At 38.5% G+C, this 14,861-nt stretch overlaps 1 protein-coding gene across 1 annotated transcript; it reads right to left on the bottom strand.

Moving 5' to 3' along the window:
- Positions 1 to 248: 248 nt before the first annotated feature.
- Positions 249 to 13,663, bottom strand: ctsc (cathepsin C). The gene is made up of 8 exons (XM_041805370.1): positions 13,064 to 13,663; positions 11,532 to 11,677; positions 10,630 to 10,784; positions 8,676 to 8,831; positions 6,487 to 6,605; positions 5,118 to 5,249; positions 4,482 to 4,714; positions 249 to 1,415 (listed from the first exon to the last, which is right to left on the bottom strand). Exons 1-8 carry the CDS (start codon positions 13,221 to 13,223, stop codon positions 1,149 to 1,151), a joined length of 1,368 nt encoding a protein of 455 aa, XP_041661304.1. The 5' UTR covers positions 13,224 to 13,663; the 3' UTR covers positions 249 to 1,148.
- Positions 13,664 to 14,861: the final 1,198 nt, after the last annotated feature.

Below are 14,861 nucleotides of genomic sequence, written 5' to 3'. Positions count from 1 at the left end.
AGGTATATGAAAGTGGTCCCATTATCCATCTGTATTTTTGATGTGGCCCTCAGGGGAAAAAGTTTCGGCACCCCTGCCTTAAGGGTCTTTGAAATTACCCAAATGCTGATTCATCATTAAAGCATGAAACCCTCATCAGTATCCAATGTTTGAGGTTGTATTTACTCTTTAAATGGACAATACCTGAAATACATGTTAAAGACCCCAAGAAGAGTTTTCTCCATCATATTACACAAAACCAGTCCTGGTTATTCTTCTGAATAATTTTTATTTTGTACATTTTATCCAAAAGTGAAAATTTCACAATGCAATGGCAACACTTTTCTAACATGGAGTGAAAATAAAAGGCACTACAATCAGCCAGCCAGATCCCTTTATTCCATTGATCAAATATCCCTTGAATTTAGTCCACCGAGAGACATGGCAGTCGAGGCTTTAATATGTGGCAAAAAAGAAACAAAACAGAAAATCTCTTCACTGATTCCCTGAGACAATGAATCAAGGTTGTGCGCCTGACAAGCTAACAATCCCTTCAGCTGTCAGTTCCCTTAAACTTTCAATAACAAACTACCATGATTTGTAACAGCAAGCAGCGGTCCTTTTGTTTTGGCAGATTGAGCTTGAAATCAATTCAACCACGGGCAGCAAATCAAAAAGCACAGCAAACTAGAAATTTGTGGTAGTTTCAGTTTGACAGGACTTTGGTATAGTGTATGTAGAAAACATGGATGTCAAAACTCAGAATTAATGTGTACCTTCAACTCCAATCATTTGAGGTGCTATAAACATGTCATTTTATTATTTAGGCATACAACTGAACCTTATGTCCCACTTGTCTTCAATACTGGACATCTGCCCAACTCATCCAACACCCAATGCAGTTATCTTAAAAAAAAAAATCTTTGTCCATTTTTTTTTTCAAAATTGTCATCAGGTCCCCTACAGGTCTAGCTGACACCACTTGTTTGATTAGAAGCAAAGGCCTGTTGAGTGCTACCCATTAGGCGTATGATGTAACCTGCTGTGAAAAATCAGATTTGAGATTTATTGTGGAATAAAAACTGTTAGACTGATCAGAGATTGATTTCAAGTTGCACTTTTGAGAATCAAATTCACATCAGCTCCACTGCAATCGGACTTTCTTGTTTCTACAGTTTGGGAATGGGATTGGCTGCGACTGCAATGCTCTCAATGGCGCACTCATCACTCCCACGGCGAATTCGGAAATAGCCATCCTCGCCCCAGTTGGTGCTCCAGCTGTTCTTCACAATCCAGTACTTCTGTCCGGTCATGTGGCAGCGGCCATAGCCCACCAGCAGCACAGCATGGTTGGTGAGCTCAAAGGGGTTGAAGGGGTCTGCCAGGCCCGTATGGTGGTAGATGCCCTCTTTATAGTGCATGAAGTCAGGATAAACCTGGGAGAACAGTTAAAAGTTGATTTACACCTTACTTAATACAAGTCAAGCCTATGACACACAAACCCCTTATATATTTAGGAAAAAATGAATGAATGTTGAAGAATGAAGGCTGCATTAATAAACAGCTTTAAGTGAACATGCATCCACACATTTGATTTACATTGGTTTTTCTGATATTAGTGATTTACGGTTTTCTTGAGGTCTTGACTTTCTGGTAGTCCCAGTAATCTCATTATATTGAGATAGCAAAGCTTGTTTTCTCATAAAACAACACAATTTTCTGGTGTCACTGTAATAGGCCAGACCACAGCATGCAATGCTGACCTCACCTACACTACTCAGGTAAGTTAAGCCTATTTCTATGGTTATTTTGTGCTTGTGCTACTCTGAGAAGTAGAGATGAGTATCTGATTATTTTCAGATATTGTTGCTAAATTGGTACTTTTTATATGGTGCCTAGAGGTCTAGACGGTGCCTGAATCAATACTTTTGAGATGAAAAAAGTGTTAAAAGTCAGTGAGACTTCTTTAGAAGATGCCAGTCAAGTACAGGATAAGAAAAGGAAACTGGTGTAACTTACATAAATCACACAAATTTCATGACTGTTTTCTTGCCTTTCATTTGGGGTGGGAGGTTACTGAAATCAGCTAAAGATATCTGTGTTGTAATTCAGTCTAGCAGGTATCGGATGTGTTGGTACTGGTACCATGTCAGTGCCTGATTTCAATACTCATTCCTACTGAGGATGGGATGGAAATAAGTGGTTATCATAGGGGAAAAAAAACAAAAATTCACAGTATTAAATGCATGGTCAATGTCCACTTGTGGCTACTATAGTACCAACAATATTTGTTAAGACTTATGGCTCTTTCAGTCTGCATTTAGGCTTTTACAGGGGAGGTTCAACCAGTTTAATAAAGAACAAAATAATTTAAGTTCAGAGCGTAATTTAATGGCATTTCTGCCACTGTTTTTACTAGGCCCTTGTTTTGTCTCCCTAAGGTGAAGTGTCACAGCATCTAAATGCAGAAGAAACTTTGTAATAATAACTTTAGCTCTGACCTCCTTAGTTTTCCTTTTGCAAAAGTTTCCCTCCTTAAGCTTGTTTACTGATCAATGTTGAATCCAATCCATGGCTACACCAATCCTACTGTAAGCACTACATACTTGTGTGTCTGTGTGCCTGTGTAGCCTTCCAAAGCTAATTAATTGGCCAGATTCCATGTCAGTCATCAGGCAGATCCAACATGGAGCAAAGCTCCAGTCTAAAATGATTCTGGCAGGTCTAAGAACAGCCCGGACCAATCAGCGTCATCTGAGGAGAACAAGGCAGTAGCTTCAGGCAGGGTTTAGCTGTACTGGAAGCCTAAGTAGCAATGGCTGATGCTGGTGTAGCAATGAGCCTGGCAGTAGTTATATTACAGCAGATGGTTTTATCAGAACTGGACCGAATTTCTTTGTTGAAAAAGCGCAAATGACTGCACTGAAAGCGTTTCTTGCCATTAGAGATGTTTTTGCTCTTTTTCCAACCTCCACTGGCATAAGTTTGCAAAAGTCAAAAGTCAAATGGTTCAATTGTATTGCAAGCCTGTAGCAATGACTGTCCCCAGTGAAGCGATAAGCTTGGACTTGGCTTTAACACTGAAAGCTTTTTCTTGGCATGAGTTTGATCCACCAACTAGCTCCTTCAAATGTAAACCAAAACAGCGCCTGCATGAGCTCACCAGAGCTGCCTACTGCCTCATCTTGTCTTGTTGCTTTAATTGGCGGATAATTACAGAACCATTGTCCAATCAGCCTTAGAATTTTTTGGAAGTCATGCCCTTCCAAAACACTTTGTATGGGAGGTTTTCCAGGTGTATGTGAAATATAGATCATGAAATGTATAAATTTAATATTCGTTCGCTGGTCAAATTGGTAGATTTGATGCAGAACAATAAATCAGGCTTTGATCCGGTCTGTGCACATAAAAATAAAGATTCTAAGTAAAACACCAACCATATAGCTCAAAACAGACATCATTTCATCTCATAGCCAGCTGGTGATCAAGGTAGAAAGTAGGAATATATTCAAATGTGCTCTTTTGTGTTCTGAGATTAAAAATAACTTAAGTTTCAGAAAGTCAGTAAGAGCCTTTGTATAGGTCTCATTTCTTGGGCTGAGAAAAGGAAAGATGAAAATTATGTTATACGCCACATTAAAGTGGGGGTATTATGCCTTTTTTCAAGGCTTTACACCATCTCTCTGATACACACGCAGTAGCTTTACATGGTTTACAGCTCAAAAAACTCCTCATGTTTCTCACACTGGCGTCCTGAAAAGCCCTTACTTTAACCTTCATCTGAAACGCTTCGTTTTCGCTGCTGTCTCTTTAACTAAACCCCGCTCCACGGACTTGCTTTCCTCCGACTGGCCGATTTGCCGGAGGCTGGCCGGCAACAGGACTCAATGTTTTGTGTCCGCCCCCTCCGATGTGGCTAAATTGCTAGGCTAGTACTTGTAAACTTTGAATGAACCGGTCCGAATGAGTAAATTATGGCAAATTTCTATATGTGTTAGACCCAGAGTTTGACTGATAGTTTGGAGAGAGAGGGGGAATAAAACCAACAGCAGCATGGGACATATCTGTTTGGTAAGTGTTTAACTACTGTGTTGCTAAATGCTAAATGCTAAAAGGCCTTGTGGGGGCGGTCTGTTCCGCTTTGCCGGCAGCACGGACGAACCAGTCAGGAGATCCTATTGTGATGACCTCATCAGTTTGCTCCATCAAAATCTCGTCTCAGGAGAACACTGGGAGAATCTCAGAGAGATTTTTAACGAACCGTTTTCATCAGTTTACATGCTAATTCCAAGGTTACTGCCGTATACATTTATCTTGCGGTTTGAAAATCTGTATACGTGAAGTATGGACATCCAACATTGTGACTTGATATTTATGTTTTAAAAACTGGAAAAGTATAATACCCCCTCTTTAAGCTGCACTTACAGCAAAAATCCCCATTTAATCAACACATCCTGCATGTAAATGAAAAATACTCCAGAAATTATAATGGGCTTAAGTACCTCAAAAGCAACTGCCATGGGTCCATTTTTGACCAGATCCAACATCATAGCCATTTCACTGCAGCCGCCATAAAACCCACCGACATAATTGTACTGTGCAGTGTACATGCGAACGCAGTTCTGAGGAACGCCACACGGGGAGTCCTTTCCAACATACGGGAAGCATGACTCATCCACGATCCCAAAGTCCTGCGCATACTTCCCAATCAGGTATGGGAACCCTCCGTCACAACCTTGAAAAGTAAAGAAGAATTCAGTGTAGAACCTCCATATTTTTTTTTCTTAGGAGTTTGTCTTGATGTTCTTTAGGGAATAATTGCTTATTTGATCCAACATCAAAAATTTAAATGGAGGCTTTTATAAGGACTCTTTGATTGGTTAAATGCATTAATCAAGGCAGTAATGAAACACTTGACATTTTAAAATGGCAACTTGGAGATTTTAACAAACATAAAAAAAGACTGAAGAGAAGAGTGGACAAAACTGATGCATTAAGAAATAGCCTTTTCACTACTCATCTCGTTCTGTATTATCTGTACTTTCTGAGGTACCTTTTGTATATTTCATCAGTCAGTTTAATGGGAATGAATTAATTTAGTCAGTAAGGAAAGGAGATTTAGGACAGCGTTAGTTTACCTTGAGAATATTCAGAACAGGAGACCACTTGCTGCGGGCTGAGGATGGGGCTCTCACTGTTGTTAGTGAGGATTCGAATGCGAGCTTCCAGCATTCCCATAGAAGCAAAGGAGTAGCAGCTACCACATGATGCTGTAACACAACAGATACACATACTCAGGTTAAATCAATCTAATTACAGGCAACAGCACTGACATAATGAAGCTTTGAAAGTATGTTGTTCACCATTTAAGTCAACTCTTAACATCCTCAAGGCAGTAATATGTTTAATGTTGTAATAAATGCAGCTAATGGCCTTAAAATGTACCTCCATAACCTGAAGCTAACAACTTAATGGAAAATTTTAACTCTTAGTAACCCTTGCTCTATGATGTTTTCTGTTCAGAAATGTTTTCAGTACATATTTAAGTTTCTGTATCAGAATATTTTTGCCTTAGTTTACTTATCTTTGTATAATGCATTGAATATTACAGAAGCAAGACACTGAGGTAGAAAACATGGCTTCAAGACATAGATTTCCATCTACAGTGTGAGCCACAGCTTTTAATAAAAGGCTGTAAAGACACAAATTAGGTCAGCGAACAGAGGCTGTGGGGATTTGCAGGGAGGTTTAATTGTAGTAGTGATTAAAGTCAGGATCACATCGAGAGTGGGTTTTATCTGGTGCAGACCTAAAGTCTCTATAGACTAAAAAACTAATAACCTTTCCTTTAAGTTAGCCATTTACCTTCAAAACTGTGGCAGTCCTTAGGTTTTCATCACAATATGGTGAAATAAGTTTTCAATTTTTTATCATTTTTGATCACATCTTTGTTTCAAGAAAATCAGAGTTGGATGAAGTGTGAGAAAAGTAGCCATGCTCCTATGCAAGCTTGGCCAATTATTATCCAACTTGTTCTAAATCTAACCAATTTTTGTGAATTGAAATGGTAACTACAAAACCCACCTGGCTCACAACACTAAAGGAAAATAAGCTGCACAGCACCGCAGTGGCTTAGAGGGCTCCTATTGAAACACTCCAGCCCTCTCCAGATCCTTAAACCGAGCTCTACAGAGGCCCTCTCAGACACTCAAACTACTCAGCACGAATAATCTCTACTCACACACCAGGCTGTGCAGAAACACAGGAGCAGCAGAAAGCAGACCCAGGCCTGCCAAGAGGGACCAAAGTCGCTTGGAGCTGCAGTTCAGTGTGTGCTCTTACTGACAGCTGCTCAACTGTAAAAGGCTTCGACTTCCTTTGGTTCAACAAGTCTTGTGCAGGTCTATATTGTTTGCTTTTATAGGTTTTTATTTTTCAGTTTCTTATACTATGAATGAAAAGTTCAATCCTATTTAGATTTTTTGAAGGACAACCATTACATTTCACCTTGGTTTCGCACAGGGCTGACAAAGTTAACGCCGTTAACATTTCTCCAATCCCAGCGCTCAGGCAGAGCGGCCGCCATCTTTGCCACTTCAGCTGTCACAGGCATGGGACGCACACGCCTGGGGAAGAAATGAAGAACACCTGAAGTCAGATACTTTGTGTCTACAGAAAGTTTTATAGAAAGTATAATACTATGTAAATGAAATGCATGAGTTCAGTGGAAGCAGATGTTGATTATGCAGGGGTGTGGAGTGGTGGTGGAAAGATACTTAAATTAATTTAGAGCACTTACAGTCCATTAAAAGTAATGTGGCAGGCCATAGTACATATTTTAGACTTACCAAAACATATAATCCTTTTAGGGAAAGTAAAGTAACCATGTTGCTGTTAACAGCAACATGGTTGCTTTAACCTGCCCCTGAGACCTGAGGACCCTAGAAGCCTAGCTGCTGTAAAAGACTGCCTGTTTGACATTAACTGTTGGATGGCACAGAACTTTCTACAACTAAACAACTGAACAACTGCAAATCTTAAATAATTCTCTTCAACTTACAAAATTTCTCAAACATAATCAATAATAGCATTGGTTCATTTTCATCAAATATCAAATCAACAGCCAGAAATCTAGGAGTTCAATTTGATTCTAACCTCACCTTTGCAGCATATATCAATAAAACCACACAGTCATGCTTCTTTCACTTATGTAGTATCTCCAAATTAAAATCCATCCTCTCCCAGTCAGACATGGAAAAAGTCATCCACGCCCTCATTTTCTCCTGCCTAGATAACTCACCTCTTTCCGGCGTTAGCCAGAAACCTCTTTCTCGCCTCCAACTAGTACAAAATGCAGCAGCTAGGCTTGTAACTGGTTTTAACAGATGACATTACATCACCCCAATTTTAGCATCTTAACACTGGCTTCCAGTTAGTTTTAGAAGTGATTTTAAGATTTTACTCATTACTTTTAAAGCACTAAAGGGGCTGGCTCCAATATATGTAACAGAACTTTTAACCCCCTATGTAAGTAAAGGTGACAGGGCCTTTCCCATCAAGGCCCCTCAACTTTGGAACGACCTACCTGAGGAGGTAAGGCTTGCAGAAACAGTCATTGTTTTTACATCAATTCTTAAAACTAATTTTTATAGACTTGCTTTTATAGGATGTCATCTTCTACTCCCTTTTATTCCTTTATTCATCATTCTATTTTCACTTTTTTTTGCCATTACTGCTACTTTTGCTATTTTACTGTTATTATTATTTCATTACCACTTCTGATCTTTAGCTTGTTTTAATATCTTTCATTTTTCTTATTTATGTTTTAATATCCCTTACTCTTCTTATTGTTTTGATTTCCTATATCCATGGCCTTGAGTATTTACTTAGGTAGTTCTTACTGGTTTTTGCTTTCACCCTCTCCATGCTTGTATCATTTTAGCGTTTTCCTTCCTCAGACTTATTCTTTTACATTCATTTTCATTTACAATTTTACCTCTCTTAATGTTTTTAGTTCTTATTGCTTCTCTTTTACTTGCCTTTTAAAACTTCAGTCCCTTTGGTCTCAGGTTTTTAGTGGTTGGGTTCCTGTGTTGGCCGGGTACTTGTGGGTTCTTCCTTACTCATGATTTCCTAGTTCTTGTAATATCTCAGGATGTCTTGTTCTAATGACGTCTTAGGTTTCTCAGTTCTGATGATGTCATGGGATATCAATACTCATGATTTTTTTTTTTAATTAGTTCTAATAATGTCTCATGTTGTCTCAGTAATAATGTTGTGTGGGTTGAACATGTAGCCTGGGGTTTGATCTTGTTTAGGTTCTCTTATCTTGAGTGTTCTCTTGTGTTAATGTTTTGCTGTCTTTATCTCTTCTTGCGTTCTGCTGCTTTGTTTTTCTGCATATCAAAGCACTTTTGTAAACCCTTGTTTTTAAAAGTGCTATATAAATAAAGTTATTATTATGATTATTAACAATTAATCTGAGTGCCATGTTTAAAAGAATGCCAATGACTTCCTCCAACCTCATTAATAAGACAATATTGAGCAGTATTTAAACAAATTACACTGATATTTGACAATCTGTATTCACTGATTTAAATGTTGAGGCAACATTTATGATTCATGCCTCTGATTCAAAGTTTTTCTTTCATAATGGAAATCTTTTGCACAGTAGTTAAATGTAAATAAATGCTCACATGGGGATCCGGGAGGCAGGACCTCCTGCCCTGTAGTGCAGCTCCTGCAGAGTGTACATCTCATGCTCAAGGTAGGCAGTGGCTCTCCAGGATTTCTGAACAGAGTTAATGGAATTCACAAAGTCCGGGTTGTGTTTGTACGGCTTCTGGAGCAGCCTGGAGGGTATAAAAAACAAAATGACAAGGGCTGTCAGCATTAATGCATTAGTCATGATTAAGGTCTATAATAAGTACAGTTAATTTATATTTACTAAATTATTTCTGGTCTTTTTGGTTTTTCTAGGTATGACATCCAGAGAGAGACAGGAAATGTGTAGAGAGAGAGTAGGTGAAGATATGCACCAAACATGCACTGAGACCAGAAATCCATCCTGCAACCAGCGCGTTGAGGACCATAACCTCAGTAAATGGGCATCTGCTCTACCCACTGAGCCAAACTGCCACCCACTATTACCATTCTTTTAAATTATTATTAATCGCGGGAGCGCAGATTGTCGAGTGGTTTAAGGCGCTACCCATGTACGCGGGCGGCCTGGGTTCAAATCAAGCCTGTGGCCCTTTACCACATGTCTCTCCCCACTCTCTTCCCTGTTTCCGAGTCTATTCACTGTCCTTCCTCTATCAAATAAAAGCATGAAAAGGCCCAAAAAAAAAAAAAAAATATATATATATATATATATATATATATATATATATATATATATATATATATATATATATATTTTATTAATCGCATTTCATTTAATGCTTTATCGTCCCCTTTGAACACTTTGGTTAAGCCCCAGCAGTGTCTCCCTGGAGCCACAGTGATGTGAAAAAGTCCATCACTGCACTTTAATGTCTCATTTCTCTTTTAAAGTAACTCAAAAAGAGTTCAGTGGATAAGTCAAAAGTCATCTACACCCTGTGATTTCAGTCTTTACCTTTTCAGTTGTTCTCCAATGTCGTTTTTAATCCAAAACAAGGTACTTTTACTGTGGTGAAGTTCATGTCATTATCTTTGATCTACCCTAAGTTCCATACTTCTCAACTTTCACAATAACAAATAGTCAACGGCCATAACTTTAAGACCAAATGAAACAAAAGCAGGTTAAAACTGGTGGACTTTGAAATGTAACAAAAAGTTACATTTATTGTGATTAACTATATAAAATCTGAGTATCTGTATATCTGCTTAAGAACAGCTTGGACAAAGTTCAAATAAATTAAGACATTTTTATCTAATATACTTACCCTAAATAGTTGGAAAAAATTCTAGATTCTCTACTCAAGTCCTGACTTAAAAAACAATTTAGGCAATGGAAGTGCTGGTTTAAATCAGCAGTTTGAATCCCCCCTAACGGCAGAGGTGCAAATGAGTGGCATGATCAAATTGCTTTGAATGTTCCCTGTCCAGGTTTAAGTCAAACCTTCAATATTTGCTACACGTCCTTTACTCTCTCCTCCAAATATCTCCTGTCACTCTTTGCTGTAAATTCAAATGAGACCTGAAAAAAGCAAAACACTTTCAAAAGAGGTCATGTAAAATAATGCCCAAAAACATGATTATATCTTCGGTAACAGTGATCCCAATGTTTTTCTCACCTAAAATTCAGTTTATCATCTTGCAGCACAGAGAAATTATAGTTAATGCAGACTTATGTTTCAGTTGGAATAAAGAACTTCAAATAGTATGAATCTTTAAGTCAGACTCCTCAGTTATAAAATCAGAGTTAAAGTCCACTTCCCAGATCGGGACAGTCATTATTTATGTTAGGAGAAAGAAAATAGCAAGACCTTTTTAATCAAAGCAGAGATGTCCATAGTATTCAGAACTAGGATCAACAACACCATCTGTAGCTGGATTCTGTGCGCTAAAAGCTTTTCTATTTGCTAAAGTCCACTGATGTCTCACTTGTTAGCTTTCCTTTGTGTTACTCAGCTCAGGAATGTACCAGGAAACAGTGTTACATACCTGCTGCTGTAGACTGGCTTGTAGTATGAGTGAGATGGTACTGACTTCACCTTCTTCCCTACAAAACAGGCCCAGTTGTGACCCAGGACATCATGCACCCACCCTGGCAGGGTCTGGTCACAGTAGCTGGTCACCTTAGGGCCTTCTTCAGTGTACTGAAAGTATAGAGTGAGACTGTTAAACAGTATTCCATTAAGATCTTTTTAATAATCCTCTGTATCTCGTTTTTAAGAAAAAATACTTTTTTGCACACTATTCATAAATAAAGTCACTGAGTTTAAGAATTAACACAACAAAATCTTTCCATTTGTGTTGACAAAACTAAATAAAGAGGAAGTTTCACAGGACAAGAATGAATCACAGTATGGGTTTTTTTAGACAGGCTATAACACTTCCTACAACTCTTGTCATGTGAGTGATGAGAAGTGACTCATGACTAAAAGTTAACCTCAACTACAGCAGCTACTTTTTAACTTTCCACATCTCTAGCGATTTTCAGCCTTTGCATTAAAGACATGCAGACTTTCTCAGATAGCATCAAATCAGATAAAGGCAAAGGAAATTGAATAATTGTGAAACCAACGCTCTGGTCAAGTGTTAAATATAACCCAAACCACTGTTAAACATCGTGCTATTTCCTGGCCACATTATTCCGATAAACCCTGACACCTATAGAAGTAAAACTTTGACTATAGAAAGTCTCTGGTCAGCTGGTACTTGATGAATGAACTAAAAATGCATTAAATAAACTGAGTATTATAATGGATTATATTATAATGGATTAAACAGAATACTTTCAGTTCACCAAAATGAAGCTGGACAGGCTGCTAAATAATTTGCTTTTGGCAGATTTGTCATTGTAAAAGCAGAAATGACTTAACAAAGAGAGCTGTATGTTTTACCTTGAAGAAGGCGAACCATTTGTATCCATTAATGACCACTTCAAAACCCTGGTTGTAGATGAGGGTGAAGAAGCCGGTGTTCCCCAGCTCATCTGTGGCTACCGACAGTTTGTCCAGGGTCACGGTCACTGTGCTCTCACCTGTAGCTGAAGAGCAACATTACAACAAGCCATATGTTAAAGAACTGACACATTCAATGTCAACTTTAGATTCCTATCCTTGGTTCCCCAAGGCATACATAGACTTCCCATAGATAACATATTTTAGCCCTTACATAAAGCAAAATTCATACTTAAAATGGAGGGTTGTAACTATTATTTGACTGCTACCTTTATCTGTAAGTAATGTGTACAAATTCTTTACATTTTTGGACATGTATGACGTTGAAGTGGTAGGGCCCTGAGGGACTTTAAAAAATGTTAATGCAGGCTATAACTTAAGATTATTTTCGCCAATGATGTATTTGAATATCAATACAATAATCTGAGTTTGGATGACAGAGATATTTCATGAAATGACTAACCCAGCTCTAAAACATCTGCAGGCTATCCTACATTCACATTTATGGGCTGTTTCAAGCACCTACATATGATTCACATAGCTTGAAAAAAATCCCCTTTGACATCAATTTTTCTTATCACGTATCTTGAGTTTCACTTAAAATTAATAGAGAAATAATACACATTATGTTTTCCATGGCAGTGCACATGCTACAAAAGCTTGTTTTCAACTTTAGACCACAGCAGGTTATATAAAAAGGATAAGACCTTGTAGTTTATAGCACACCTTGTGAATAACTGTAATCAGTAAAACAGAAGTCCCACAGTGCATACAGGTTCTTTTTAACCACACTACCTTAAGTGACAGAAAGAAAGAAAGCTGTGACAAATCACATGACTGGAAAACTTCTTAAAACTAGTAGTATTGACCAAAAAAGTGTTGTCTTTGGTGAAGAGCATGAATCAAAAGGAGAAAAAAAAAACAATAGGAGATATTTAATGAAATGACAGACACAGTACATACATTCGTTTGTGCAATGATGACTTTTTGTCTTGTCTCCCCATTTTTTATTTGTGTATATCCTAAGGCTGACCCTTATTGACCTCATATTTACCTCTTGGGAGGCTGTCTGTCCCTTGCTGACCTTGTTTTTTTTTTGTGAGCTAGCGAACACTGATTCAAACTGATTCACTTTGATTACTTATAGTTTCCACCTGTTGCTCCACATTGGGTACAAGCTGTTTGACTGCGTACCCGTTCTGTAAGTTCCTGAAGGAAGAAAGGAAGGAAGGAAGGACGCTAAAACGCGTCAAGTTCGTTTATAATCATGCTCTACCAGGACAACGAGTGGTAGCTTGACTTCTTGACATTTTTTATTGAATTATTTACTGTGTCAAGCCCGAGCACAACACGTACAAACAGCTTCAAGCCCAAACATGTCACATGCTTCCCAAATTAGGAACTCGCCATCACTCTTGGCCTGTCCATGGTGTCAGCGGTTTCACACCATGATGGTGGGTGAACGACTTTACCTTGAGCGGAGCAGTTGATGGTCTTGTCGTGTCCACCCGTGGACACCTGGAACACCCAAGTCCCCAGCAGGTCCTCATAGGTGCAGTTGGCAGGTGTGTCACCCCACGACCCTTCAACCCAAAGCAGGATCACACACACCAACACACCGCTCAGCCTCATCTTTAACCACAGCTACCTCACCAGACAACAATCACATGTAGAAATGCGCAGCTAGGTCTGCCTTGATTGGGGGAAGCCTTCGTACCTCACTGCTAGTAACTTTGATGTCTTTGTTTGGCCTTGTCCTCTGCCCGCTATTTATGCAAACTGAACTTTTACAAAGACTCAGAACAAAACCTATTCTGTCGAGATAAGTCCCCGAAGACCAAAAAACACAATGCACATGCGCGGAATTAGCTAGCTGGATAGCCTACTAGCTAACTTTCTCCGCAATAGAAACTATAGTCTACAGAAAACGTTTGATCTCTTAATCATGTACGTGAAACAGCCTGACAGCAGCAGTTTAGAGTGACCTTTACACCGAACTTCAACAATGAGTTCCAAACTTCTAGCGAAAAAGGAAGCAAAAGCGGATTCCTCTTAACACGACAGTGCCATGTTTGTGCTGTCTTTTTTGGTTTCGTTTTCCTTGTCATGTGAGCTGAGGCGCAGGCGCAGTACGCTTGGTTTAGGAGCCGAGAGCAGCTCGGGACACAGACACAAATGTTCAAATGTCGAGAAACGAATGCAAAGTATCAATGTGCATTTCTACATCAGTAAACTTTCTTCGCTTCAATGATGATTTCATTTCAGTTTTTTCTCAATATCAATAAAGGATAATGAGAAAAAACTGAACATTTTGGTAATAATTATGCATTTTTAAGGATAACAACAAAGTATAGAAGTTTAAACTACAATATAATTACTATGCAATAGGAACCTTGAACATTCTATTGCAGATTGAACATTTTAATTCATCATTTTTGTCACTGAAAATGTGGGGTTATGTGTTATCTACAGGGTAGTTTTTATATATCAAGCATTTTTCAATACATAATTTAATTTAGAGGAAAAGTACAGACATTTCTCATTCATAACAGTTAAGAAATATCCAAATTTCATTTATTTGTGCTTGCTAATTTAAACAAAAAATCCCATAGGAAGCAATGGTAAGACAAAGATTTGGTAAGACACAGATTTCAATTTCAGTGATGCAGAAATTATGAGTAGTGTCATTTCAATCAGAAACTTCAAACATAAATGTGTTATAAGGTTGGCTTGGGCATCTTATCTGCCAGTCTATCTTAGTGAGATTTCAGTGAGCACCAGAATGAAGCTGATATATAACTGTTGTTAATGTCATATGTCATGATTTTTTTCTACTAAAGTCCATGTGTCAGTTTTATAGAACAGAAGTTTTAACCTTACCTTACATGATAATTGCTTCTCTGAAAAGGGTTAAACTCAAACCAGGCGACACAAACAGGAGGGCCTTTTCCACCTAGTAAGCAACACTGATTCTAATATTTGCAGTGAAACTACTTTAAATTGCAAATGTCGCCACCTACTGTCTGTTAACTATGACTAAAGCTGTTTGGAATCAAACAGGAACCTTTAGTTGTAATCTGGTCATGCACCGAGGCTTAAAGAAAAGCAAAGATTTTCTCTTGTGTGACGAGCCAGAAAGCCAAAATGACATCTTACCAAGAGGTGACACCGATTACTGCAGCAGTGAATAGCCCGAGTCAGCAGGGCAGTTACTCTATGGTGATATGAGGTTGATCCCTGTACATGCTGAGCCCCAGAAATGGACCTTAC

This window comes from Cheilinus undulatus, linkage group 2, assembly GCF_018320785.1.
Source record: "Cheilinus undulatus linkage group 2, ASM1832078v1, whole genome shotgun sequence".
NCBI lineage: Eukaryota > Metazoa > Chordata > Actinopteri > Labriformes > Labridae > Cheilinus > Cheilinus undulatus.
The sequence above is the reverse complement of the archived record's forward strand: the minus strand, read 5'-3'. Positions and strand labels throughout refer to the sequence as shown.